Here is a 27,994-nt window from a genome sequence, read left to right on the forward strand (position 1 = left end):
GGTCAGAGTACATTCGTGACATTTCTGCTTATACTCTTCCCATGCATTTTATTTTTGTATCTCAGACATATTTAGAGAGTCTTCTGGTGTTAAAATTCTGGTATTGAGATACCCTTCCTAACGTGCATCTCCAAACAGGCCTTATTTTTATTACTAGCTTGTGAGTAAGGGATCGCACACAATTCACCTGAGCATGTATATTCACCCATAGCATTGTGTCCTGGTCTAACCTCTTGTGAATTATTACCTGCCTTCTGGCGCAATTATTGACTTAACCCTTTAAATTCAGACGCAAGAACTGCTGTACACAGATGGGTAACCTCCACGGCATCTCAGTGTAACCTGATTTCACCTTGCAGTTCCTTAGTGTTAATTACTGTTTGAATGTGTAATGGTTATATGACATGGGGAAAATGGGAGAATAGTCATCATCTGGAATCACTTTAATTCCACTGTTGGTTTCAGTGGAGTCTTATGCAGCTAAATGGCCACCTGTGTTTACGTATTTTCTTCTACCATCAATAGTTACTGTAAGAGATGCTCTTGGGGATACTTAAGGATGGTTATTAAAACACTATAAATGAAACGTATATGTTACAAAACCTGCTCTTAACAACTTAGCCTACAATGACTTTAATAGAAAAAATGTGAGCAATAAGCACTCTTATTCGACATTGGCATTGTTATGTAGCATTTACAGCAGATTCATATTTTGAATTTTGACAATGAGTTTGAAAGATTGGGGATTGTAAATGTTAGGTTATTTTACGTAATATCAGAGCCTTTACACCAATAGACTCACTAAATCTATGCGTGATATCATATTCTGGAGTATGTATCGATAAGCGGATGTTTAATATATTTAATGTTACATGTTATTGACAAATTCTGCTGTCTTCAGATGCCCATCAAGTGGCTGGCCCTGGAGTCCATTCAATACCGCACCTTTACCCACCAAAGTGATGTGTGGAGCTATGGTACACATTTTTACTTTTCCTATGTTGTTTAAACTACGTATATATAATACATCTAAAATAATTTCACCTACATTAAAGTTTACAATTAGAGCACATTTATACATAGTTTGAACATTCCACGTGTTCAATAATTCTAGTTGTTGCCTTATTGAAAAGCCAGTAAAACATGTACATAATTGCATTGGAACACTCCTACAAGCTGAAGTTATATAACTTTTTTGCATTTCTTGCATTCTTATCTTTGAGATGTTTTGTTTATGTTTTTCTTTAGTGTTCCAATGTTGCAGCTAAACTTCGTATGGAACATTTTAAATACTTCTTTGTTAAAATACATGCACATCTATTTATTTTTTGGATAATAAAAAATAGAAATGAATTTCAATATGTGTAATCCACTTTTTCTCAGGTTTTTTCGGTAAAGTCACGTAGGTAAAACATTAAAAGTAATGAAAGTAAAATAAAACAAAACAAAAATAAAAATAAAATTCACGACGTTTCGGAGGCAACGTCGTGAATTTTATTTTTATTTTTGTTTTGTTTTATTTTACTTTCATTACTTTTAATGTTTTACCTACGTGACTTTACCGAAAAAACCTGAGAATATGAATCATTGCAGTCACGAAAGCTTCAAATCTAGAATTAATCCACTTTTGTAAATGGGTTAAAATTTCTCAATTATTGTCGCAAAGGCACTTTTGTTTCAAAATCTGTATAAGTACACATTGCCCTAGCTGAATCATCACTGCTTGCAGAGCAGCTTGATGGATTCTGTTGTTTTTAAAAAATATTTTAACAAATCTATTCAAGAAATGAAACCAACATTATTAAGATGACGGTTCCCAAATGTTGAATGTGTGCAATGTTACAACTCATCGGAGTAAATTCTGAGATACCTTCATATACAGTATAAATATTTATCAATCGATCTTCTTTCAGTCTGTTAACCCTGTTGTTATCAGTTTGTCTTATGAAAATGGAGTAGTAGCAGGCTTTTCAACGTAATTTTATTAATTCCAGGAGTGACCATTTGGGAGTTGATGACCTTTGGAGGGAAGCCTTACGAAGGTATTCCAGCCAGGGATATCCCTGAGCTCTTGGAGAAGGGAGAGCGGCTGCCCCAGCCGCCCATCTGCACCATCGACGTCTACATGATCATGGTGAAATGTGCGTTTCCACACGTGTGTGTGCGCACGCGTGTCTGCAAAACACAACCTGTGTGAGACACTTGTTACAGATACATGCCACATGCTTAAAGCTATAGCAATCACACACATACACTGCTGCATTTAAACACAACCACACTCGCATATACACCTGAGTTATTGAGATTGTATACACACACACACTGTGTTTATAAATAGTATTTTTTTTCTTTCAATATTGTATAATGATGATATGCCTTTGAGCTGCGATTGTGGTCCTTTAAATGTTTGTAAATGTAGCAATTGGTTTTGTTATACTGGCCGTTTGTGTAGTCATTTAATGTGTTTAAATAAGTCACTTTTAGCATCGATAGATTACACGAACTATGAAGCTGGACACACATGGCCTCGTAAAGAACTGTATGCAACCATTGCCCCCTTTAAACATCCAACAGCATCCCCCTTAAAGTTGAGCATGATTGAAATAACACTTGCAAGAGAATATCAATGCTATAACATACAAATCGATATCGTAGACACTCATCGTTCTTACCATAAGTATTCAGTTTCATCCTCATTGGTATATCATCCTCATTTGTATCCATACCATGTCGTTAACAACGACAACTTCCCATGTCGTTGACTGACACATACAGTAAGTGTGAAAGCACTTTAAGAACATACTTTTTAAAAAACAACACTGATGTGTAATTCATAAGAGGTGTTTTTTTGGGTTAGATCGTGTAAATATGTGTCATTAAACCCGCCACCACCCGACACAGCCAGCTAGTAAGGGTCGTCACATAAACAGAACATGCCCATTCGTTACTAGTACAGCACAATGTTGTGTTGGAGAGCCAAGCCACAACATTTTTTAATCTGAGTTCTCACATTTACAATCTGAGTACTCAGATATACTGATAGCACAATGGTTACGCACGTACAATCTGAGTACTCAGATTTGGCACGTTCTGTTTACGTGACAACCCTTACTAGTTGGCTGTGTCGGGTGGTGGTGGGTTTAACGACACATTTATATATTTACGCGATCTAACCCAAAAAACAAACCTCTATTATGGATGATATTGCTCGCAAAAGCCGACGTGTTAAACTGACTGATGTGTAATTGGTATTCAGTTAAGCATGCAGTATTTGTCACAGTTTAATATCGGAAATTACTTGTAAAATTAAGTCATTTTTTAAAGGGAAGTTAATGGGTTTAAACCCATTGTCTCTGGTTAACAACAATTGTACAAGTGCTTTATTTAGTCTGTGCTTCATTACCTAACTTTTAATTATTTTTTTCTAGAATTAATTGCTTAACAGCTCACTTTGTAATTATGTGGTGCATTATTTCCACCTGCTACAGTACATTTAATGTGCTTGCCTCTAAAAAGCATTTATTGGAGGATTTTAAAACATGTGATCCCTAGTTTGTAGCCATAGCTCCGAGGCCACATATAGAATAAATTATAAATGCACGCATTACCTTCTCAAACTCATTTTAGGCGGCATCTCAGCAAATGTTATCTGCAGTTCAATAAAGTTCACAGCAGGGCTTGTGAAAAAAAGAGCATTGTGTGATTCTAAGTTATTATGTGTGGAAACGCTATAGCAGCCCAAACACAAAGGGGGTGACTTTAAACCTCAGTGCATCGCTAAGACTTGTGTTTGCACTGCTGTTGCTTGGCAATAGAGCATTGCACCCTGTTCTTGTCCTTGACAAATCAGTTTTTTTTTATCATTGCACCTTGGTGGTGTTTAAATGTGCATTGTACTCTTCAGATATACTGATAGCACAATGGTTACACACGTAGATCTTGAACATTGGCTTGCACGTTGTGATTTTAGTAACTTCGGTATTGGTAGAATGTCCATTTCTTTGCAAGGCATGCCATATGGAAGCTTGCTTCACCCTAGCTATATGAAATTCTGCAAAGTGCATTGTCATAAATATTTACTGTCTTCTTTCACATCCAAAATTGTAAGTGCTAATCTTCATTTGTTTAGCAAGAGCAAATGTTTACAAGCCATTCGTTTTTTTTTGTTCGAATACTACAGAATAATTGTGGCTGTTTGTAAAGTTAAAGCTCTCCTGGACGTGTTCTAAAAACTACAATAAGAAATCATCTATGAACCATACAAAATAAGGGATATTTTTTAAAATCTGAATAATAACACTTATTCCAGCAGCTAAAATGCCTTTGTTTAAGGTGGTAGACCTTGAATGGATTTCAATTTTCTGAATGTCATCAGAAGGTTATTCTATGTTGAGCATATGTTTCTCGGTTGCCTGGTGTGGTCAGCAAAAGCCTGCATAGCAATGTGGCACCCATTCAGCACAACACTGCAAAATTGTGCAATAGTTATAAACTACACTTTTTTCATGAGAATTATTTATATTGCTTATAATTTTATCCACGTCCCATACCAGTAAAGTGTAACATTGGCATATTATTATTAACAAATATACATTAAACGACAAACCAGGATCTGAAGTCTTGACATTTAAAGTTATATCGAATACATTTTATTTCATACAGGCTTTAAACTTATTCAAAAGCCCTCGAAAAGGAACAATTGATTTGATGTTATTTTTAACGCACAGCACATTCATTTTACGGGTGCAATCTCGATTGTGCTTATGTTGACAACTTTTCTGCACTCAGGCTGGATGATTGATGCAGAGAGCCGTCCACGATTCAAGGAGCTGGCTGTGGAGTTCTCCAAAATGGCTCGAGATCCTCAGAGGTACCTGGTTATTCAGGTCAGTCGCTCCCCATCACAAACATGGACATTCGTATTGGCCACCATCATTTCCCATTTTCCTGTTAGCGTGGCCCAGCTGACGGACGCCATGGTGCTTTGTGGGGGGTGAACAGGGCTCCGAGGCAATCACACCCGCTCGTTGCCATCAACAGCGCCTAAGGCCAAGAATCGCTTTCCTTAGCACCACTTAATTCCAGCAGGGATAACAGTTTATTAAAGTGCCTTGTGCAGCTTTTAACTCTTTCATTTAGGTGTCTTCTGGGGCAATCTGAAATCTAATTAAAAACTGCTTGCATATCAATTTACAGCTGAATACATTGAAAAGGATTTGCATGTGGGATCCTATGCACAGCACAATTAATAAATAATAACTTTTTTCTAGTTTTTCAGTAATTTTTATTAAGCTGAAGGAGCCTCATTTAAACATTTTTATTTCCATTTTCTTTTTTCACACATGGATATACATTTATTTTTAATCGAGATGAGAATTAAGCACAGTTAAGATGTCCCTTCTTGTATGGTTTTATAAGGAAATCAGATTTCTGCCAATGAACCGCTTAGCATGAAATATCTTAAAAGGGCCAAACATGAACATTTCTGTGATGTATTGTATACATATTTAATGCATTGTAGAGTATAATGGTTAATATTTAAGGATGAAAATCAACTTCTTTGCATGAAAATACAATAAAATTGTCAGCAGCAGAATTCTCAGCGGCATTCATTATGCATAATGCAAGGCCGGAATTTGAAGCGGTAGAGAGTGCCAGTGAATACATTATTCAGAGCCATCTTCAGTCGGAGGCTGTAGCATCAAAGATGCATTTATACATGCCTCGGTACAGCACAATAAGGGCTAAATAGGCTAAATAGCAATATGAGGCTTGGGCTTTTGTATAGTCTACCAATTAGCATATATGCTTAGGCTTATATAATAAAATAAAAAATATTCGTTTTAAACAACATTAACTATTATTGTATTTTTTGGTGATTTACATGTGTTATTCAACGTGCCTTTTGTGAAATTTCCTCATTGAGTTAATGTACTTACGAACATAATTAGCAATATCTCTATTTATTTTGAAGATTTGTTTCCACATTTATGAAAACTGCGAGGGAAATGCAATAAAACATCGGAATGGGGGACTTTAATGAAGAAGTCGGTAAAAAGTGCAGGTATGACTAGATGATTGCTAGGTTTGACATTGGAGTGTGGAATGAAATGTTACTCGAGTTTGCAGTCAATAAAGACGTGAAAACAATGAACACCTTTAAAGAAAAATGAACGTGGAGTAGTTAAGATGGTGAAATTAGGAATGAGGTTGACCTATGTCTCATGGAATTGAGACTGTTGGAGACATCTTTACCTTCAACAAATTCAACATAAGAAGACCATCCAGGCAAGTTCCACTTCAACATAACCAAATAGAGAACAAAGCTAATTAAAGGTACAGTTAAAGATGATTAACGTCAAATATTTATGTTAGGATGTATCTGATTTTGGACTAACTCTAAGTAACACATTTAAATACCTAGATCAGAAAATTAATTAAATGGATTTCACCACTTAAAATAATGCAATCACAAGCAATGTAATTGATAGTGAATTGAAAGTGAAGGAAACAATTGGAAATAAAAAAATCATCTGAACCCACAAAATACATGTTGAGGGTAGATATCAAAAGATGCTCAATAAAATGATTAAATAGACAGAACTGTGTAAAATGATTAGCGTCGGTTTTCTCCAGGTATCCTGGTTTTATCACAAGTGTATAGAAACGTATTCATGGACTTGTCCAAAAATCCAAATACAGCACCACAGACAATGGTCAATTGTTGGCACCTGTCCTGGCTGCCTTGCCGCTTATCTGTAGTTTCCCATGCCTCCATGCGATGACTGTGTGTAACATTACAAATTGTAGAGCATTTTCTAGAGTGTGAGATGAAATACATAAATTATATATGTATATATACAAATTAAATATTACCATTATTATTATGACCAATAACATGATGGGACATAATAGCCACCATTCTGGCACCCTAACCAATGACCACCACCGATCCCCCTCTAACCACCATCCCCACGCCATTGCGCTAAAGCAGTGACCCCCCCCCCCCCCCCGCCAGAGACCCCCGACAATGCGACGCTGTGACAGCAGGGCCCAGCGAGATGCTCGGGCACCGTGATGAATAAGCGGCAAAGCCCCACGAGAGTGGCATGGCCAAGTGGTAGCCCCCATTGCCGCTTGTTGCAGGGGTGCACAGTTCCAGCCCAGCGGCCGCCCTGGTGTGCCGTCTGCTTCCCAGTTGACGGTGAATGTCCATGATGTTATCTTAGGCCATGCTCTCCAGCGTAAAGTTACAATTTTTTTATCTCCAAATTTGATCAACTACTTGCAAATTGTATGTATGTTGAACTTATTTCGCACCGTACATAAAAAAAAAAGTTTATTGGAAAAATAAACACATGCAGCATTGCCCACTTCTGGTAGACTAAAGCCCATTTATTAAAGCCATTGGCTGTCAACCTTGTTCTGTACATGGGACAACTGCAACTGTGGGTCCCCTTAGTCAGACTGCAAAAGGGCATTCGAATGGTTCAGATGATATGTGATGTCAGGTGCTCTGTGTCAGATTTATTATCATTATCAGGCATGGTCAATCCACTGTTGGATGAAGGCCTATACAAGCCACTGTCATCTTCCATGATCCACCTTGCACCTGCACGTGAACTGATTTCATCACTTCATCTCCCTAGTCTACGTCCTCTTGGACGCATTCCATACCTTGGCTGCCACTCAACCAACATCCCTGACCATCAGCTATTGTCCCGTTGAGCAACGTACTGTGCACAAGACAACTTACTTTTCTATTAAGCACTCTACAAATGCAACGGCATATCCACATCCATGCCATGGTGTAGAAACAAACAGCATAGTCCTGGGAAGAATCCTCACACACGATGCAGTCACAGCAAGGCCCAGCAGCAGTCCCCATTCCACAATGTCGTTTTTTGTACACTTGAGTCATTTTAAACACTGTGGCATTCTCTATGTAGCACATCAGGTGATGGTAATGTGAGTTTCAGTTTTTATATGGGGTAGTTTGTATCGAACTATCTAGCTGTTGCATGCTGTGCATGTAAATAGTTGGCTGAAAAGGTTCAGGAATTCATGCTCAGACTTGAAACATTTCAAATTTAATCAGGGCTGAATGTCTTTTTTATGACAAATCCAGTGTCCGTGACACAATTATATTAACTGTGCCAGTTGTTACGCATGTATCAGTTGTGTAATCATTGAGACAATGTAATTGTCCCATACGTAAAACATGCTTCACATTAAGATTGTTAAACTCGCAGTCTTATATCCAGCCATATAAGGCAAGGCTGGAAAGATATCTTGCATTATAAAATGTGGCACTGCCCAATTTTATGGTTTTAGGGTTGGCTGAATAACATTTGATTTCCCTTTTTCATGATAAAGATAGGCAGTGTCTACATTCGTCTAATTTGACTGCCTGTGACGATCCAATCACCAGGTGACTGTGTATTTTTATTGCAATTTTTATCATATCACAGGTGAATGCAAATTACGTTTAACCAGTGCCAGAATTTCTGATAATTCTCGTGGTAAGGAAATGGTACATTCATAAATAACCAATTACATAATATCAACATAATTACATGAAGTGATTGAAATACATCATAAGACCACAATTTAAATAATTCACAGATTCATATCGTTTTATTTTTCAATAGGGTTATACATAAATTTAATACATTTTGTTGCATGATTTATACTCAGAAGAGATTGTAAAAATAATCATAATCCTCTACTCTTGTCACTTTTATGGCATTTTATTGAAATGTTTTGACTTACTTTTACCTTTTGCAAAGTCCAAGCCTGGTCTTAATCTCGGTCATTTCAATCAGTTTGTTTGAAAACAGCTTCTGACCAGTGACTTATAAACTACAAGTCAAAGGATTGGAACATAACAAACTACCTGCCATATGTATGATCAATTAATCTAAATATTGTTCATTTTATATGTGTCTTGGTAATGTAAATGCCAAGTTTAATCCCACTGAAGTAAGTACCAGTTAAAGTAAATCAGTTATCTTGTATATGTTTAAGATACAAATGTAGACAAGTTGCATTACTTCTGGCATTCTTTTTTTCAAGACGCAATTATTGAAGTGTATTATGCGATTGGTACCACATGTTCTCGTTAAAGGGCGGCATTTTTACAAACTTACATCACAATATGTTATCTGCATATTCCAATTTAGTAGAGTATTTAGCCGTGATACATTTCCACATGATAAGTCACTTCGTTGAGCTATCATTTGTGGCCAGGTCGCTTCTGAAAAAGAGTTATTTCGCTCAGTGGGCCTAGCATGATGAAATAAAACATGTTTTAGTTTATTTTGTAGTTTATACCTCTTATAACATGTCTGTTCAACAAGGAAGAGTGGACCAAATTCCCTCTAGAATTCGCTCTTGTGGAATCCATTTCGCCAGTAGTGGATTGAGCTAGCAACCATAACCTTGTTACTTCGGTTTGCTGCCAAGTGCCAAACATTCAACAATGGAATTGGCCATACATTCACATTCAGGACCCACCTGAAAGAGAGACTGGAGACCCAGTGAAGCTTTGTTTGGGTAAATAAGTGGCAAATTGCAATTGTGCATGACCTTTACTGACTTGTGATTCCTGTGCTTCCATCCCCGGACCATCACAGGGTGATGACCGCATGACGCTCCCCAGCCCCTCGGACAGCCATTTTCTGCAGAGTCTTCTTGCCGAGGAGGACATGGGTGATGTGGTGGATGCAGAAGAGTACCTCATGCCTCAGCAGAACTTCTTTGGAGCCAGTGGGGAGAATCACAGTGGAGAATCTGACAAGGTACCTCTCCATCCAAATCAAGATTGTGTTCCGCTTGTTTCATTGCCCCTTCTCTCGTCTTGCAAAGACAAATGGAAGTAAAATAATAAATATGTTGAGAAATGCAAAAACCGTGCAAAATACTGTGACATTTTAGATATAAATTAATCTTACTAATCTTGCAGACCCACAGTATACATTTTACATTCATATATGTGTACATAGAAACTATAAAATAATTTAAACAAACGATCTTACGGTGCTTTATCAATCAATTACTCTAAAGCATTAATTCTAGATTTGAATCTTTCGTGACTGCAAGGAATCATCTTCTTAGGTTTTTTCGGTAAAGTCACGTAGAAAGTAAAATAAAATAAAAACAAAAATCACGACGTTTCGGAGGCAACACAAGTCTCCGTCATCAGGTGGGACCGTCACAGCCAGATTAGCTGTATCAAGTGAGGCAATGATTCAAGATGTAATCCCTTAAAAGCGAGTTGAGGGGGGAGGGAGAGGGAGGGGGGAGCTCATCAGACTATGGTAGCCAATGAAAGGAACGTATCGGGAGGGAGGGGGGGCGAGGCCAAAAGGGTGGGCGATGGACGTGGAAGCGCTTGTGCGCAAGCGGCCAATTACTGCACACGCCAACACAATGGAGCGATTGTGCGCAAGCGGCCAGCCACTGCACCCGCCAACACAATGGGCAGAGAGGAGGAGGGGAGGTCTAATACACATGATAGACAAAAGAACGAAAATGATGATGGGTACAAACTTAGGGGGAGCTCATCAGACTATGGTAGCCAATGAATGGAACGTATCGGGAGGGAGGGGGGGGGCGGGGGGGGGGCGAGGCCAAAAGGGTGGGCGACGGACGTGGAAGCGCTTGTGCGCAAGCGGCCAATTACTGCACACGCCAACACAATGGAGAGAGAGGGGGAGGGGGGGTCTGATACACATGATAGACAAAAGAACGAAAATGCCCATGTTTATACCAATGCTGGCTGCTACTCTAAAGCATCCCCATGCTATGTCAATCATTGGGTTTTACTTTTAGACTATGCTTCACCATACTGTTAAGTGAGGCTTCTTAAAGGCTAGAAGCCTCAAAATTGGTTTAATTTCACTCACCACTGACGTTATTCGTGGCTGGGAATCGAACTTAGATTTCTGGGTTCAAAATGCAGTGTGCTAACCACTGTGCCACTACTGTGTTCATTTAACCAATATGAACTAAATAAATAAAGTGTGGAATTTTTTTGTGTATCATTTTTTCCTTATTCTGGAAGATAAACAGTTTCATATGACATTGTAATTAGTGTACAATGCCCTAAGTAAAATATATATTTACACTATGGAAAATCCTCAAAGTTATAACACAACCTCGTTTGGACACTGCCCTGCTTTAGATATATTGATGAATACATATTAATTTATCATTGTCTCATCTATAGGTGTTTTGTCTCCGTTCATCATTACTTCTCGTTGAGATAAGTTGTATATTACATTGTTCTAAAATGTTTTTTCACCAAGGTAACGTATTCATCCACGCTTAAAATGAGTGCAGTGGTGATGCAATAAAGAGGGGGGGCTACACCCTACCCCGTACAACCTCAACACCTGGCTCATTTGTGAGCAGTGAGGACTCTCAAGGAGTACGGAAACCGGCTCAAAATAATGGGGCCTGTCGATTAATGTGGAGGTTTGCTGTACATTTCGTGGCGAGGTTGGGTGAAGCGACTTTAAACGTTCAGAAAAGAACACGGAAATCAAGTGTTGTGCAGAAGATATATTCCGAAAAAAATTGTTGTGATAGCAAGGTGTACGTGCAGGATGGAGGAGGCATATTACCAAGGCAGGCATTGGAGTCGGTGCCCAAAATAAACCAATATGAAGACTGAATGCCAGATGATTTAGGATTGGAAGAGCAGACCTTGAAGGTCTTCTGTAACATGCACATGCTATGGAATCTGACAGAAAAGCAATAGGCTTAGGGTTGTGTGGTGGCATGAACGACACCGGCCGTGATGACCTCTGACTGGCTATCCTGCCCATGCTGAGGAGCTCCCTCCGAATGGGAAGTGTATTGGGGAGAGGTCTGGGCCCTGGAGTAGTCGAATTGCCACTGCTTTAGCATCTTGGCAATTTAGGGTTTTTATTCTTTGTATCTGTATAATCCTATTCCTAAGGCATGGCTACAACTACTGCCACAAAATATATCTTGAGTTCTCAGCTGGTTAAACAGAATAAAAAAACGAATGTTCTCTTTCTTGAGAGCAACCTTGGGATGAGTTCTGCAATTATTGTGTCAATCATTTTGGCCATCACAAAAATGTGCATATGATAAATGAACACAGCCATGTCCTGTAATATTACATTTTTTACATTTACCTGAAATAACTCATTAATCATGTCAGAAAACACTGCTTTAAAAACATTGTACATTACATTTGTTCCAAATTATTATCACGTGTATTTGTACATTAGAAAGACAATATCCCTTGAAATATACCAAAAATATCCTAAATTTAAAAAATGTAACTTTCTTGAGAATGTAATGACTCTTGTATGTTTTTCTCTTATTTCATATAACTCCTTACTCTGTGGATGCTGCTGCCGCTGCTTTTCGTGCTGAAATGTTATGAAGTCTATCATGAGCAACAGCTACAGTGTCCATGGCCCTGAGTCCATCTCAAATATTTGCGTAAGTTTTGCATGTCCTCTACGGTGTAATGCATTTTACGTGACTAAGACTTTTACACATTCATGTATCGCACAGGTGAGCATATGTTACTCCATGAATGCCATACTTTGTACAACTTAATTAACTTGGTAGCATATCAGCCGATTGCGTTTTTTGCATTGAAACAAATAAGAGTTTGGGAATACATGTAAACACATTCGTGTTCGATGAATTTATATTTACGTGTCTGTTCTATGCTCAAATGCTTTGGGAAATGCCTCCGCTTTCATCACCTTAGCATACAGAGTGCAGCGAGTGTCATTGCCAACAAACGTGTTTTGCTATTGTGCACGCTGCAGAGTCTATCGTGGAGGGGTATGCACCACTGCTGAGCATAAACCATCACGCGAACTCCGATCATCTTCACATTCGTTTTTGGCGGCTAACCCTCGAACAAACACGGTCACTGCATCGCGTGCTTTCAGATGTCCATCTGGAACGCTCTTCCTTCCGATATTAGATATTAGAACCACTTTTTTGTTTAGTTTATTGTCCTTCCCCCGCACCTCCGATTAGCATGGTTGGTTATATACGGTACGAAAGAAATTCAACATATCTAAATACAAAAGCAACATGCTGGTCGTGAAATGCAATAAAAACTCAAATTTAATGTAAAATTATGTACATTTTGACATGATCTCAGTTTCACCAAGTCTGGTATTTTTTTGCTGGCGGATTGGATATTGTATGCACAGCTGCAACCATAATTGTTGTTGTCACTTTATATTAGTGTTCAAACACTTCCATTGGCTACGTTCTTGAAACTGATCATTGAGGTTGCAGCTGTGCATGCAAACGTACATCAACAATATCAAATTAGATTGTTGAGCATAGCATAGCAAACTTATTAAGGTTGGATGTACCCACCTGAAAACACAGTCTCTATTTAAAGAAACATTTTAGGTTCAATATCGGTCCTGTTATACTGTGTATTGTAAAGATGTATATTCAATTTTTTTATAATCAATAATTATCTATTATGAAGTGTAAGTAATGAGAGTTTTATGTTTTTCCATATATTTGAGTTCGAATTGAAGACATTCATACGAGCTTAACTGTCGTAACGGTGTTTTGTCAATCAGGCTCAAGGGGGTAAATTATGCTGTTTCGTATTAAACCCTGTTTTCCCAATGATGTTGCATGCTCTAAACATATTGTAATTCTACATTTATATTTAAGATCAATACACATTTGTTTTTAAACATTTGCATATTTGGGGGCTCAGCATATTTTTAATAAGTGCTACGGTTATGAAATTAAATTGAGACTGTAACTTGCTTGGGCTGCACTTGAGAATGGAGTCCAAGACACTTTCGGGTATGATTTTGGAATCACTTAAGCAGATATTTTTTACACCTCTGGTTGCACTTCCTCAGCATTATTACATTGGCATTTGTGGTGCTCAATTGGTTTTAGGTGCTTCGTGTGCATATGATAAATATATAATTCCGTATTATGATTCATAGTTGATGTTTGGGCAAGGCCACGTAAAGATCAGACCAAAATGAATCAATAATCACTCCATTAAACGCTTGTATGCATGACAATTAGGGTTGTTTGGCTTTGTCGGGTGGTGGAGGGGTCTGTATAACAGAAATCTGGCTAGATTATTATATGGTGACATGTTTTTTTTTATAGTTTTTGTTCTCTCAGCAATGTAAATGTAGTGCTTATTATTTTGTTCTGATTATAAAAGGCATCTCTGGTCTTTTTGCAACCCCACATTTGGAATGCTTTTTGGATTTTTATGTTTCTATGCACCAATGCACTAGATTGTGAAATAACCTTCCGTGGATAATTGCTCTTATTTTAAGGAAATGTTAAGTGATCATCTACATTCGTAGGATCGAATGTACAGGACATATATTTCCATATTTATAATGTTCACGGATCAGAAGAGAGGTATGGGTAGCAAAAGGAGGCTGAAGGAAGATTGGGGACAAGATTATAGAAGGGGTAAAAGCAGTTAAACAAGGCTTGGAATGTGGGAGGAATAGCAGTCTGAATAGTGCAGGGATGATTATAAACAACATAAGGAAAAGAAGACCGAGGAACCACGTGGAAATTATTTGCTGGTTGAGCTAATATGTAGTGTCGACTTCAAATGTTACATTTTATTTTCGTTACAGCAATATGAGCAAATAGCATCAAGTTACATAACCACATACTTTTATAAACACAAGTCAAGCAGTAATCTCAGACGGGGTTTAAAAAATGGCTTGGTACATCATGTTTATTTGGCTGCTATACATTTTCACATGATAAGCCACTTCGTTGAGCTATCATTTGTGGCCAGGTGGCTTCTGAAAAATTGCTATTTAGCTGAGTTGGCCTTACCTGGTAAAATAAAAAAATAGTTTAGTTTTAGTTTCGTTTCTTTAAAGCCAGAGTCCAATAAATTATGTTCCTTTAAAGGTTATTCTGCTACTCAATCCCTTCCGCTCTAAGATACTTGTTCTGGGATGGTAGCAGCGTATTTCTCAGTTTTTTAAAAATATTGCTACACTTACGCTTTGGTTCTTTCGGTAAAGTCACATAGGTATAAAATAAAGTCAATCACGACGTTGCGGGCACAACACAAGCGTCCGTCATCAGGTGGGAAAGCATGATCTGCTGCTGAGGCAGACTGTTTTAAAAGGTTTCAAATGGGTGTAGCCAAGGGTCATAAAGAAGTTGCCGGGGCTAGTGATGTTAATGTGAGAAATTAGCATGTAACTGTGAGATAGGAGAGCGGCCTCCTCGATGAGGGCATGGGAATGGCTATGTTAATGTGAGAGATTAGCATGTTAATGTGAAATCGAAGAGTGGTGCAATCCAAAGCGAACTCCTAGACGAGGGCACGGAAGTGGCTATGTTAATGTGAGTATCTGTTCATCCTGAGGGCTTGGTGTACGTGCTCCAACTCACTGGCTCGGTGGTGCTGGTCGGAGATACAACGGGCCCTCCTATGGTGTAGTGTTTTGATGAGGGAATTATTCTGGGCTGGATGGTGGTGGGAGTCAGGCTTTAGATAGACATCCGTGTGGGTGGCTTTCCTGTAGACCAAATGTCCCACCGAGCCATCAAGTTCTCTTATATATCAAAACATCCAGGAATGGTAGCTTTCCATCCTTTTCCACTTCCATGGTGAATTTGATAGACGGGTGTATGGAATTTATGTGGTTGAGAAATGTGTTCAGTGCTGGCAGGCCATGTGGCCAGATGACGAACGTGTCATCCACGTATCTCTTCCCAAAGGAAGGACGTAGGGTGGATGTCTGGATGGCATCTGTCTCAAATTTCTCCATGAAAACATTCGCTACCACTGATGATAAGGGAGAACCCATTGGGGTACCCTCATTTTGTTTGTAGAATGTACCATTCCAGGTTAAGTATGTGTTGGTAAGGCAGTGCCTTACCAAAGTTGGTACATCTGGATTCAGTCCTTGTTGGACCAAGTCTTCAATGATTGCAATGGTGTCAGATACAGGTACTTCAGTGAACAGAGAGACTACATCGAAACTAACAAGCAAATCATCTGGAGACTGAGATGTCCTTGATTAGAGAAACCAAGTGAGCTGAGTTAAGTACAGCTGAGGTGGACTTGCCCGTGAAAGGAAGCAGGGTCTCAGAAAGAAATTGGGCCAGTTTGTAGGTGGGTGAGTTAATCTTGGAGACGATAGGATGGAGCAGGGTACCTACTTTGTGGATTTTTGGAAGGCCATACAATCTGGGTGGTCTAGCAGCCGAAATTTTTAGATAGCTCTGCTTGGAGTGATCGGTTAGAGAAGTCGATTTAGTGATGATATTGTTGTTTTTTGTAGCTAGGCAGTTTGGGGATCTCTGTCCATTTTGGTATAGCTGCCATCATTAAGAAGGTCCTGAATTTTGTTGTTGTAAGTGGTTTTATCCATGAAGACAGTGGCATTGCCCTTGTCGGCTGAGAGAGTTGAAAACGATCGTCCTTGCTAATGTTGCTAATGGGTTTCTTTTTTGAGGATAGCAGCGATTTCAGATCTAGCAACGTCTGCCGGGATATGTCCCAAGCCTTTGAGAGCTACGTCGACCTGGGCAATTATATCATCCACTGGGATGTGTTTAGGGGTGACAGCGAAATTCAACCCTTTGGCTAATACTGATTTTAGGCTGTCGGAAATTGGGATGTTACTATGATTGATAACAATCTTGTTAACATCTAACTTTTAACGTGTGGCTCTGGCTTCTCTTTTGACAGGAGGTTGAATTTAGCGATCAAGTTAGCAGAAGAAACTGTCATGTTATCTACATTGTCCCAATCAGAAGTGGATATCTTATCTGTAAATTTTAAGTGTGATTGTAAGAGAGTCTTGTCTAAATTATCAAGTTCAAATCGGAGCAATCTTATTCTCTCTGAGATTAGCGATAGGCTAGCTTTGAACAAGATCCGTTTAGTGACAGCAGCAGATGTGAGTGTAAATGCGACCGGTATTATCTTGTTACCGCGGCATCTCTTGAGAAAGGTTAGCGACTTGATCAGGTGAACCTTCTTGTCTCGCAGTCTGTTAAAAGCTCTAACAGATGGGTGGAAACCCTCCCCGTACAGGCGGTTCAATCTTGATTTGAAGCTTTCGTGACTGCAGGAATCCATACTTTTTGGTTCTTTCAATAAAGTCACGTAGGTATAAAATAAAATAAATCACGACGTTTCGGGCACAACCCAACTGTCCGTCATCAGGTGGGACAGCATGGTCTGCTGCTGAGACAGACTGTTTTAAAAGGTTTGAAATGGGTGTAGCCCAAAGGTCATAAAGAAGTGGCCGGGGCTAGTCATGTTAACGTGAGAAATTAGCATGTAACTGTAAGATAGGAGAGCGGCCTCCTCGGCGAGGGCACGGAAGTGGTTATGTTAATGTGAGAGATTAGAATGTCAATGTAAATAGAAGAGTGGTGCAATCCAAAGGCATGAGTGCAACCCAACGGGTGCAATCCAAAAGGCATGTGAGTATGAGAGTGCAATCCAAAGGACATGTGAGCATGAGAGTGCAATCCAAAGGCATGAGAGTGTAATGCAAAGGACATGTGAGCATGAGAGATCTAAGAGAGAGGCATAGAGAGAGAGACATAGAGAGTCGGAAATATCAGCTGACATAGGCAGGTAGGATGGAAACATCGCAGTCAGTTAAGACTTTACCTGGTTAATAACGTCCTTCCAATGATTGCTCAGTTTGTACCCATCCTCTCGGTTAAAGTTGTGCCTGTGTTTATATATCTGGATGGCTTCATGAACAAATCTCTGAAGGTAACCAGTAGGTTTGCAGAGTACCTCCATCTTGGTAAAATAAATTTCGTGTGAGCCCACAGCGTTAAAACAATGATCGGCAATGGCAGAGGTATTGGTCCTACCGTGTTTCAGATCTGCCTTGTGTTCACAAACGCGGTCCGAGACATGTCGTTGCATTTTTTTGTCAAAAGCCTCTCCTATGGGCGTCGAGGTGCCATAGCCTGGCTTGCCAGGAGTAGGTGCACAGATGTGGACTCCCTTCTGTTCCATCTGTATGTGATAGTGTTGCCCCCCTGCCCACCATGCGTGTCGATTTTCTCCTTGGGTTCCCACTTCTTCACACATGCAAATACTCATTAATAGGACAGCAGAGCCTGGACAATTGTTGTCTCTGGCTCACCACGTGATGTGTGTCTTCCTGCTCGTGTGTCTCCTTGAGTCGTTTTATGTATTCGAGAGTGAATGAATGCTGTGCACATTGAAACTTGAAATTATTACTATTGTAATGGGTTCAACTGAGTCGCCGATGTAGACTTGGAGGCAACACAACACATGGGGTAACTTCCCCTTAAATAGAATAACAACCTATGGTGGTGACCACCAGGCTAACTACACTAGTTACAACGTAACTGCAACTACGGCCTGGGACCAACAGCTTGGGACCGGGTCCACGTGTTGGAGACTCGTTAAACGGAGAACGTAGACGAAGGTTTCTTCCAGGATGAACAACCCCGGTCCCTCTCGGGACCCGGCTTATTTTCTAGAATCCTCAGGAAGGATCTGGGTCCCAATCACGTGACCACCCCTAGCCCCTCTGGGGGCCCCTTTGTAGACTTAACTGGTCACGTGTCCTCCCGGGTCAACCAGAGTGCCATGGCCTCGAGTAACCTCATCCTTCGGCCGGCACTCGCACACCCTGTCCTGTAAGGCCGGCACTGCATGCAAAGCGTGGTGCCATCTAGCACTATCATTCAGCACTCACCGGGCCCCTCTAGGGCCGGTACTACACCCACACCACTGTGGTCCCCGCGATGTCGCTACACCGCACGCCGTGCTCCTCTAGGGCCGGCACTGCACGCAACATGTTGACATCCAGCGATGTCACTACACTATTACTACCATGGCACACTGAGCACCAGCATTTTCATACCCAGTGCCAGTCCAGGAAACAGCACCCAAGGCCTAGGCTGCCAGTCCCCCATGCCCTTTAAAATGGGAAACTCCAGGGGCTCGGCCTTTCCCACTCCCATCTAACCAATCCTCTCCCACTGCCGCCCTCCAACATCGCTACCTTTTGCGAACTAGGAGTGTAAGTTGCAAAGCAGTATTCTTAAAAAAATATATATCATTTTACAAAGTTTTACACAGTCCATTGTTAGTGAGCATTGGTATATGAGTCCTGAAAATAACGAAACCAGTCAACAGTTATCTCTCTGTCTTATTGCTGCCTGTCAGTTGGGTCACATTTTGCTCAAAATGTTTCTTGGTGACCTAAGACAAGAGGTCCATAGTTCAATTATTTACCCTTAACTTGTGTTTAAAAATACCATGTCTGTGGAAAATGTCATTGGCTAGTGATATTTGAACCTGACCTGGCCTTCCCCATGTTGATTCACCCTTCAGTGAATATTCTTTCCAATGTTTACGTTTACACATAATAAGCACTGGGAGACTAAGGCAAGTAGGTGTGATGGTGGTCACAACATCCTCTTTGTGTGCGGTACTCACCTTAATAGGTGCTCACTAACATAAATTGTCCCAACATTCTATAAAAGGCTATACGGGGGATCATTTCCTTTCTGTTAATGTGCTTGCTATTGCATTTGTTACATTGTGTTACCTGCCTGTGTAGTGTGTAGAGATAGTCTTATAATTAGAACCTGTGTAAATCAAATTTATATTGTATTTATGTCACTATTCATGGACTAAAAAAATAACACAAGTCTGTTCTTTTAGAAATACAAAGCATCAGTGGGTTCAGAAAACATTCCAACAAGATAATGTATCTGTTCATTCAATAATAAATATAAGTTTTATTGTCTGAATAATGACCAAATACACCTCCAAGCCGTTCTGTACCAGTTCATTGTTGTAACTCTTCAGTCCTTTGCGAATGCAGCAGCAGCAAAATACTTAAAAATTATGGTGAGTTTGGCGATTTTGTTCTTTTCGATATTTTGATGGGAAAAAATAACTCCGTTTCGAGATATATATTTTTTGTGTTTAAAGCTTAGTGCCCGATTGTGGACAATGCTAGTAGTGATGCTGTCATTTTCTTAACTGATTATCAACCGGATTTCACCACATTATTTTATGCAGAAATTCCAAAATAAACACCAAAACCTTTTTTTGGAGTTATCATAAATACAAGCAAAGCAAAACTGAATACTCCGTGAACAATAGTCCAGAAAGTTCCCTGGTCATTCCTTACAGTTTATGTCTTCATTTCATTCTTCCCACCAGAACCTATCAGGACCTTATGCCTCCACATCCTACCTTCCTATGAGAGGAGTAAGTGCTAACGGCTTTTACTGTTGTGCTGACTGCATACTAATAACTTATAATTGCTTTGTGACTGGAGGAGACATTCCTTTATGAATAAGGTTGACCTAATGTATTGCATGTTTATTTATTTTATGGTGAAGTATATCCTTATTATTGCTACGTTTGTCGAAATATTTCACAGGGAAAATGACCCTGTACAGCTCAAAGTTTACAAAAGTATCAACGATGTTAAATATAAATGTTGGCGAGTAGCTTGTCAGCTAAAGAGATGAAACCCATTTAAATGCCGCCTCAAGGAGTCCGCCAAGATATCAGAGGCGGAAAAGGTCACGCATTTTTCTTCCTTAATTAATATGTACTATTTTTTTATTCAACGCAGACCTCCCTCCTGCAAGACGACAATGCACAGGCTCAAAATGGGAACCTTGGACAAAACGGACATCTGGCTCGCCGGCTCTCGGACCAGTCGCGGCAGAGTGAAGCGTCAGTGTGCACGGCGGCCTGCGCTTCGTCGGCCTGCACAGCCGCCTGCGTGGCCGCCTGCACGCCAGAGTGCAGCGCCTTCGACGCTTCCTGTTGCAGCGGCGGTAGCCCGATCGGATGCGCTCAGCAGCAGGGTCACAGAGCCCGACAGGACAGCACCACGCAGCGCTACAGTGCCGACCCCACGCTCACGCTTTACGAGGCGGCCGCCCCCAAGGTCACAGTGCGCCTGGACGAGGAGGGATACGTCCTGCCCAACGCAAGCGGCTCCGTGCCTGGTCAGCACCGCTTTGCGCTGTACTCGCTTGCAGAGGACGTCACATTGTCGTCGGTCTAGATTCAGTGACTCGTGTGATCAGTTACCCCAGTTTTACTTTTTTTAAGTGACGTAATTTATACAATTCTGTTTTACGTAGCTTTGATCTGTGGATACATATTGAGAAGCCTCTGCTATCAATTTTAATACGTGAACATTTAAATACTCTAAATATTTCTTAATTTACTTAAAAAAACGCAAGTAATCAAATCGTGGTTTGATTTAGGCCTTCATTCTTTCATTGCATTTCTATTTTAAGAATTTTCGGCTGTACTGATTCATGGAAATAATATGTTCTGGTTAGGTGTGTGGGGATAGAGTCCAATTGGTAAATATGCCCGGCCTCTAGCCACATTCATTACGTTTCGCTGATCAGCTAAACATAATGAATCCAGTAAATTGTTGGTTGATCATTGGCTTCAGTCACATAAATTATACTGTGAGAATTTGATGGAGTTTGGGCATTTTTATGAATATATATTATATCCTCACGCACCATATTTTCAGTCAAATCAAACTATTCCTTTCGACAGTTAATTTCTATAAACAGGGAATGACTGGCCCCTTCAAGCCACAAATAGCTTTCTTGTGCACTATTTTTAGGCTAGAAATATGAATGACATTTTTGTTATCTATCTGGCCAATATGAAAGTGTACCATTTTTAAATGAGGAATGGCCCATCCTCATCTCTATTAGCCATCTTGACCTACTGGTGGAAATAACACATTATTACGGCAGGTTCTACCTCCTTCCTACCAGCCACAATTTAACTTACCACCAGATAATGCGACGTGGATTCTATAGCACCATCATTTGGCTGTGTGTTGAATAATTTGTATCGATTTGTACTGGGATCATAGTCTGATTGGCTCCTTCCTTGGCCATTAAAATTATATGTTGAGTAATTTATTGATGATTAATGTATTGATGATTATGCATTTTCTTGCATAGATGGTTTGGAAGTTTGCGTGTCACCGTGGAACTTAGAAAATGGTTGACATTTGCTTGTATTGAGAAATTATCAATCACTCATGACAACTAAAAAGTTATTTAAAAGCCCAGTTGATACAGCCGACACATATACATACGGAGCTTTGAGAAATACAAGGCCATTAAAATGTATCAATCCATAATAAATCCATTGTTATTTAAAAGCCCAGTGGATACAGACAATAAATATACATGCACAGCTTTGAGAAATACAAGGCAATAATGATTTATCAATCCATTCTTAAAAGTTATTCATCATTGTCACTGTAGCCGATTGATTAATTAGAGCTCTCTGCCACAAAGTATGAAAGGAAATGAGGCTTCGTCACCTTTCTGCAAGCACCCAAATTTTTTTATGGGAACATTTATTCCTTAGAAATTATGTTGGATGGTTCAGATACGTATTTCTTTTTCATCCAATGCATTTTGTACTTTAAGGTCTATGGGAAGTTGAGCATTTACAAAATCTGTTCAAATTAAATTAGTTTGAAACTGCAACAGTGTTAGATTTTTTCCTGACAATCTTAAATATCAAACATTATTTTGCTTGCGAAAAGGATTAAAATATAAATACTAAATTTCATAGATACAGTATTATCAATGTAGTAACGTATATATTTTGGAAACAATATATTTAGCATTTTATTTTTAGTGTTTTATTTAAAACATCGTTTTTTCTGGACTTATGGCTAACAAACATGTTTAAAAATGCGTATATTAAAAATTATGTATTTTATGAATAAAGTGACACTTTGCCAATAATGCCTGCATGAATGAGAAACTATTTTATGAAATGTTCTCTGTTTAGTAGTCAACACAAAATATATTATTGTGCAAATCAGTATAAGCAAGTAATAGACATTTGTAGGTTCTGATTTATATATCTTGTTTTCCATTTTCAGAATATCTGACACCAATAGAAGACAATCCGTTTGCAGCAGAGGTTTCCACAAATTCCACAGGTGTGGATAACAAGGAATATCACAACGTGACGTGGGATAGGCATGGCTCAGCCAATGAGTATCTTAATGAGCCATGGTACATTAACAGCAGCCGTGGACTTTTAGATAATCCTGAATACATGGCACGGAACACAATGGCAGCTACTTTACCACGAAACTACCTTTCCAAAGAGCAGAAGTCCGAAGTTCAAAGCACACCGAGTGAATCGAGACAAATCACGAGCGCACCAAATCGAGGAAGCTACAATACCAAGCCACAGAATATGGTTCATAATTTACTGAACCCTGCATACAATTCAAACAAAGTATCCATCCCCAACAAACATGAAAGTCAGAGAAAATTAACAACTCCTGAAAGCGCAACAACATCAACAGCATACCATGCAGTCCCAATATTTAACCCTATAACGGAGTGGAGGCAGCTGCTAATTCCAGCTGCCAGCATCAAAGGAAATACTGCTGTAAAAACACTTCATCAGCAGGGTCACGTGGTCAATACTATAAATAGTGAAAATCTGGGAGCGAACACAACAACACAGGGCGATCAGGGCAATGATCTGGCAACAGTCAATCCACTTGTTAGTGTAATAAGCCAGATAAATCCAACTGCTGCCATTGCAAATTATGGTAACCAGATGAAAAAGTCAGCGGGCAAAAGCCACCAAGCACTTGGCACACAGAGCCAAGAAGAACAAGCTAAACGACCTTCAATCACAGATGTTGCTACCCAAGTAAACATGGTCCGGTTTCAGTCAAACTCGAGCAGCCAAAAACAAAGACCAACATATCAAAGTAATGTAACAGTGGTCCCCACAAGTCAAGAAACACAGGAAACCAAATTACCACCATATTACAGCCAAATTGTTGGCAAATCAGTCGGTGGAAACCAGTTTGGAAATTCAATGGACTATGCAAACCGTTTGATTAAGCCGCCGAGCTATGGAAGCCAGCCCATTTACACATCGACTCAAGATTGTCAAACTGAAGGTCTCCGAAAGATGCCAGGTTGTGAAAGAAAAAAATCACTCTCCTTTGGCAAACCGCAGGGCAAGCCGATATTGCAAGGACACAAGAGCATAGATGTTTCTATTCAGGAGAAACAAATCAAAAGTGCGTGCATTGATGGGAACAAAACCCAAGATCAGGCTCTCCATGGAAAGGATAAAAACAAAGAATTAAATCATGGAAATATAGTCAAGAGCTTGGGGCAGGAAGATGGAACCAGAAAAAAATCCACAGGGAAAGACATTGACGAAACACAACCATCACATCATGAAAGCCAAATGTTTAGGCCCACAGCACTAGGAAACTCCATGGTCATGACACCCTCTAAAGTGGGTCAGCGCATCTACCCAGAAAGCCATGGCAGGCAATGGATAGGTTCACCAAAATGTGGTAAAAATCCCACAAACTCTGCACACCAGAACAACATGGAACCCAACCCATCAAGTAAAGCGAAGCAGATCGTTACTACGGCAACCACTGGGAACTATGTGGTTAATCCACCACACCATAGCGCAAAAGCACCTGGCATGGTCACGGTGGACAATGCAGTGTACTTACAGGGAAGCTTTTCAAACTGGACTCAAAACCAGAATGGACCAGTTGTGAACGGCATGTTGAACAAGAGGCACGATCAACAATTGCAACATGGTAAAGTGCTGCCTTGCTGTAGCACGAATGACACTTTGGTATGATATATGACTCGTCAAAACCTGTTTGGCTGGACCAAGGTGATGTATGTGTTATCGCAACAAGCAAGGAGATTATGTAAAATAATTGTATCTGCCAATTACCAAGGTTTATTTTTAAACATATGGTGTATATGCTTAGCTTAGTACTTAATATTGTACAGTACCACAGCCTGTTACTGCTCATAACAAATATTTTCGTATTATCGAAGATACAGTATGTATGTTGGTGTTTACTACGTTTTAGGATAACAATGACAATGAAGAGTGATAAGTATGTAATATTTGCAGAAGCGAAGGCCGACATATTAGACTGGCCACGATCTTTCCATAACTGCTGATTAGTTTTCAGAGTGATAATAATTCTAGATAAATCTTGACTAAGCTTTCGTGACTGCAGGGATTCCTATTCTTTGGGTCTTTCGGTAAAGTCACGTAGATCGGTTGGAAAATAAATAAATAAATTGCTTTTTTTTCCTTTTTTTTATCAACCTATCTACGTGACTTTACCGAAAGACCCAAAGAAAATTGTAGATAATTATATGTAAGTCAGAGAAAGCAGATGTAAAATTCAGTCCATTCACATCACTTTATTGTGTAAATTATACGAATGACTGAAACAGGATTGTATATTTTTTTCCATGTAATTAACCTTTATATTAAGAGTCTTAAGCTTTGTTAATATGAAGACGAGATAGCTAGTCTGAGCAGAAAGTGTATCAACCAATAGCAGGCAATGCAGCTAATACAATGACTTTTATTTAATAAACATAATTATACGAACAGGGTGTACAGAGTCAGCACACTATAGTAGCAGATGTAGGAAACACTTTTCATGATGGATTTATGATGCTTGTGTTATGTTAAATGTGAGTAAAAATACAATTGTTGGTGCAGAAACAAATCAACACGTGCAGATTGGAGTTTGAAGACAGTGACTCATTTATAATCCATGGGCATCTCAGAAGAAACACAAAGCCAATTATTACAATCAGTGTCCATAAAGTACTATATACTATTTTACAGTACAACGATAAGGCTTTGTAAAGTAAACCATAATGCTAAGTGTATGTGCACAGCACATTCTACTTCAGTAATTTTTGTATATTTGCGACATCTTAGTCACCGTGAAAATCAAAGAGCATATGTGGCACTTTTTATTTACCAAAAAAGTTACATTGTAATGTGTTGAATTTAAAATATTTGCAATATGGGAACAGAAATGTGTAACACCTGTTAAAACGTTGCTTTAATTGTGATTCACCTTGTGGATGTTTAATTCGCACACACACAAATGTTTTTGATAACATAAGGATTGTACAGATAATTTAGGAGAGTAAAAATGTTGTCGAGAGCCTGAAGCAGATTTCACTTGGGGTCCATCAACATTGTTTAATGGCTGGCCCTGAAACCATGATGCGTAATATTTGTAGGGCATTGATGAATGAGTTTGCATAACAATCAAAAACAGTTTTCACGCACAGTAATCTCAGAGTTATTTTAGGTCAGTCTCAATAAGAATATTAAAGCCAGCCTAATTAAATGGCCAAAAGTGGAAGAGCAATTCTGAGAAATGGACCAGGGTAAGTACTACATTTTGCAGTCGTTTATTAATCAGATGTGTCAAAATTTAAATAAAAAGCATGTATTTTAACGAAGTTGAATGCTAGCCAGATAAATGTTTCTCCTGATGTCCTGGTAACCTTCATATCCTTGTAATATAGGCACATTTGATAAGACTTTCAACAAATGAATACGTGGTTTAACTACAATACAAGAAACAATTTCAGGAATGTGAGATGTTCTTTTGAATCTCAGGCAGATTTTACGGACCATTGAAACGTTTACATTGACCAAATTATAAATGTACAATGTTTAGAATATCTTACAATGAAAGTGTAATATGTGTACATTATTGCACTTAACCATTGAGAGTTGTTAAAGTTAGGAGGAAAAAAGTCGAAATAAATCATCCTTTTAAAGTTACCAAGGCAGGCTAAACATCACAGAGCTACTCATTGTGTATAATGGAGCCAGATTTCTTATTTCAGCATCAGAGCATGTGTAGCATGACTTTTTTAAACTGTGTTTGCTATCAATAGATGCTTACATAAGCAATACCATACAATACAACAACCACAGAACCATTTTATGGAGGGTGGTATGGTGTGTACTGGTATATAAAGGTATTTGTTATGAAAATCGAAATACTGTAATGCAGATAACTATTAATTTTCCATACTTTACATATACCACACTGGACTCAAGGAACAGGCAGCAGTATTGCTTTAGTGTGTGTGCGTCACGCTTAGTGTACATACAAATGAACTATACTGTAAAACATTTACTACACAGTTTGTTCTTGACATGCTATATGTGTCACATCTCTGTGATACATTGCAATTTTCACAATTTGTTTTATATGTAAACGTTTATACTCTACAAAATCAACACAGTATGCATACAAATGCTGTCAGGCAGTTCCAAACTGTACTCGGTGTGCACTGCTTGTCACCGTCCGTGTGTACGCGTCACGTAACGTGACGGCTCTGATGACACTCGTACCCCCCTGCTAGCATCGCTGTCTGTGATGATGTGGGCATCTGTCATAAAGGTGGCAATATAATCATTTAGCACAAACCTGTTTTGAAGATGTGAAATATATATATGAACTATTCCTTTGTATTCTGTTTTCTTTCATTGAAATGGTGGCGAGACGTTAAATGCCTCGCCTGGTATGGAGGAGGTCGTGGGTTCGATGCCGACCCTGACGCCTGCTGTATATTTACTGATTGCATTATCTCCCTGTTGTCACGTGGATTTTTCTCCGGGTTCTCCTGTTTTCCCTCCACATTAAAAAACATGCGCTTAGAGTATTTGGCTGCTATACATTTCCACGTGATAAACCACTCAGTTGAGCTATATATGTGACCGTGCCGCTTCTGAAAAATAACTATATAGCTTAGTGGGCCTTACCTGGCAAAAAAAAAGTTCTTAGTTTGATATTCTATGGTGTAATAACCTCTTGAGCAGAGTGCGTAACACGAACATCTTGGACATGTGAAAAGCCATTTGATAAATTTTTATTTCATAAACTTGGTATATTCTCGTAGTAGTACTCTAGAGAAGGGTTTCCATGGACAAGCAATTTCGTGTATAAAACAACTTAAATACTTACCTTAATTATGTTATCACCTGACAGTGGTGTTTTGTGGTTGAAGAGGTAAATGCACAAATAATAAGTGCACATGCACACCAATTAATGTTGGCTACCTCTGAGGGACAACA

The 27,994-nt window shown here is 39.3% G+C and overlaps 1 protein-coding gene across 2 annotated transcripts in view; it reads left to right on the forward strand.

The window, feature by feature from the left end:
* LOC144720627 (receptor tyrosine-protein kinase erbB-4-like) overlaps window positions 1–27,383 on the forward strand; it is a 241,858-nt gene extending 214,475 nt beyond the window's left edge. Inside the window, exons 22-29 of one of the 2 annotated variants that reach the window (XM_078597523.1) lie at window positions 902–977; window positions 1,995–2,141; window positions 4,789–4,886; window positions 9,636–9,800; window positions 12,424–12,480; window positions 20,222–20,269; window positions 20,643–21,024; window positions 22,956–27,383. In XM_078597523.1, the coding sequence (XP_078453649.1) occupies window positions 902–977; window positions 1,995–2,141; window positions 4,789–4,886; window positions 9,636–9,800; window positions 12,424–12,480; window positions 20,222–20,269; window positions 20,643–21,024; window positions 22,956–24,712 (2,730 nt within the window). In that variant the 3' untranslated portion in view covers window positions 24,713–27,383. The remainder of the gene's footprint in view (window positions 1–901; window positions 978–1,994; window positions 2,142–4,788; window positions 4,887–9,635; window positions 9,801–12,423; window positions 12,481–20,221; window positions 20,270–20,642; window positions 21,025–22,955) is intronic. The other variant, XM_078597531.1, reaches the window with a different exon arrangement.
* Window positions 27,384–27,994: the final 611 nt, after the last annotated feature.

Source organism: Lampetra planeri, chromosome 1, assembly GCF_965212315.1.
Source record: "Lampetra planeri chromosome 1, kcLamPlan1.2.h2, whole genome shotgun sequence".
NCBI classification, from domain to species: domain Eukaryota; kingdom Metazoa; phylum Chordata; class Hyperoartia; order Petromyzontiformes; family Petromyzontidae; genus Lampetra; species Lampetra planeri.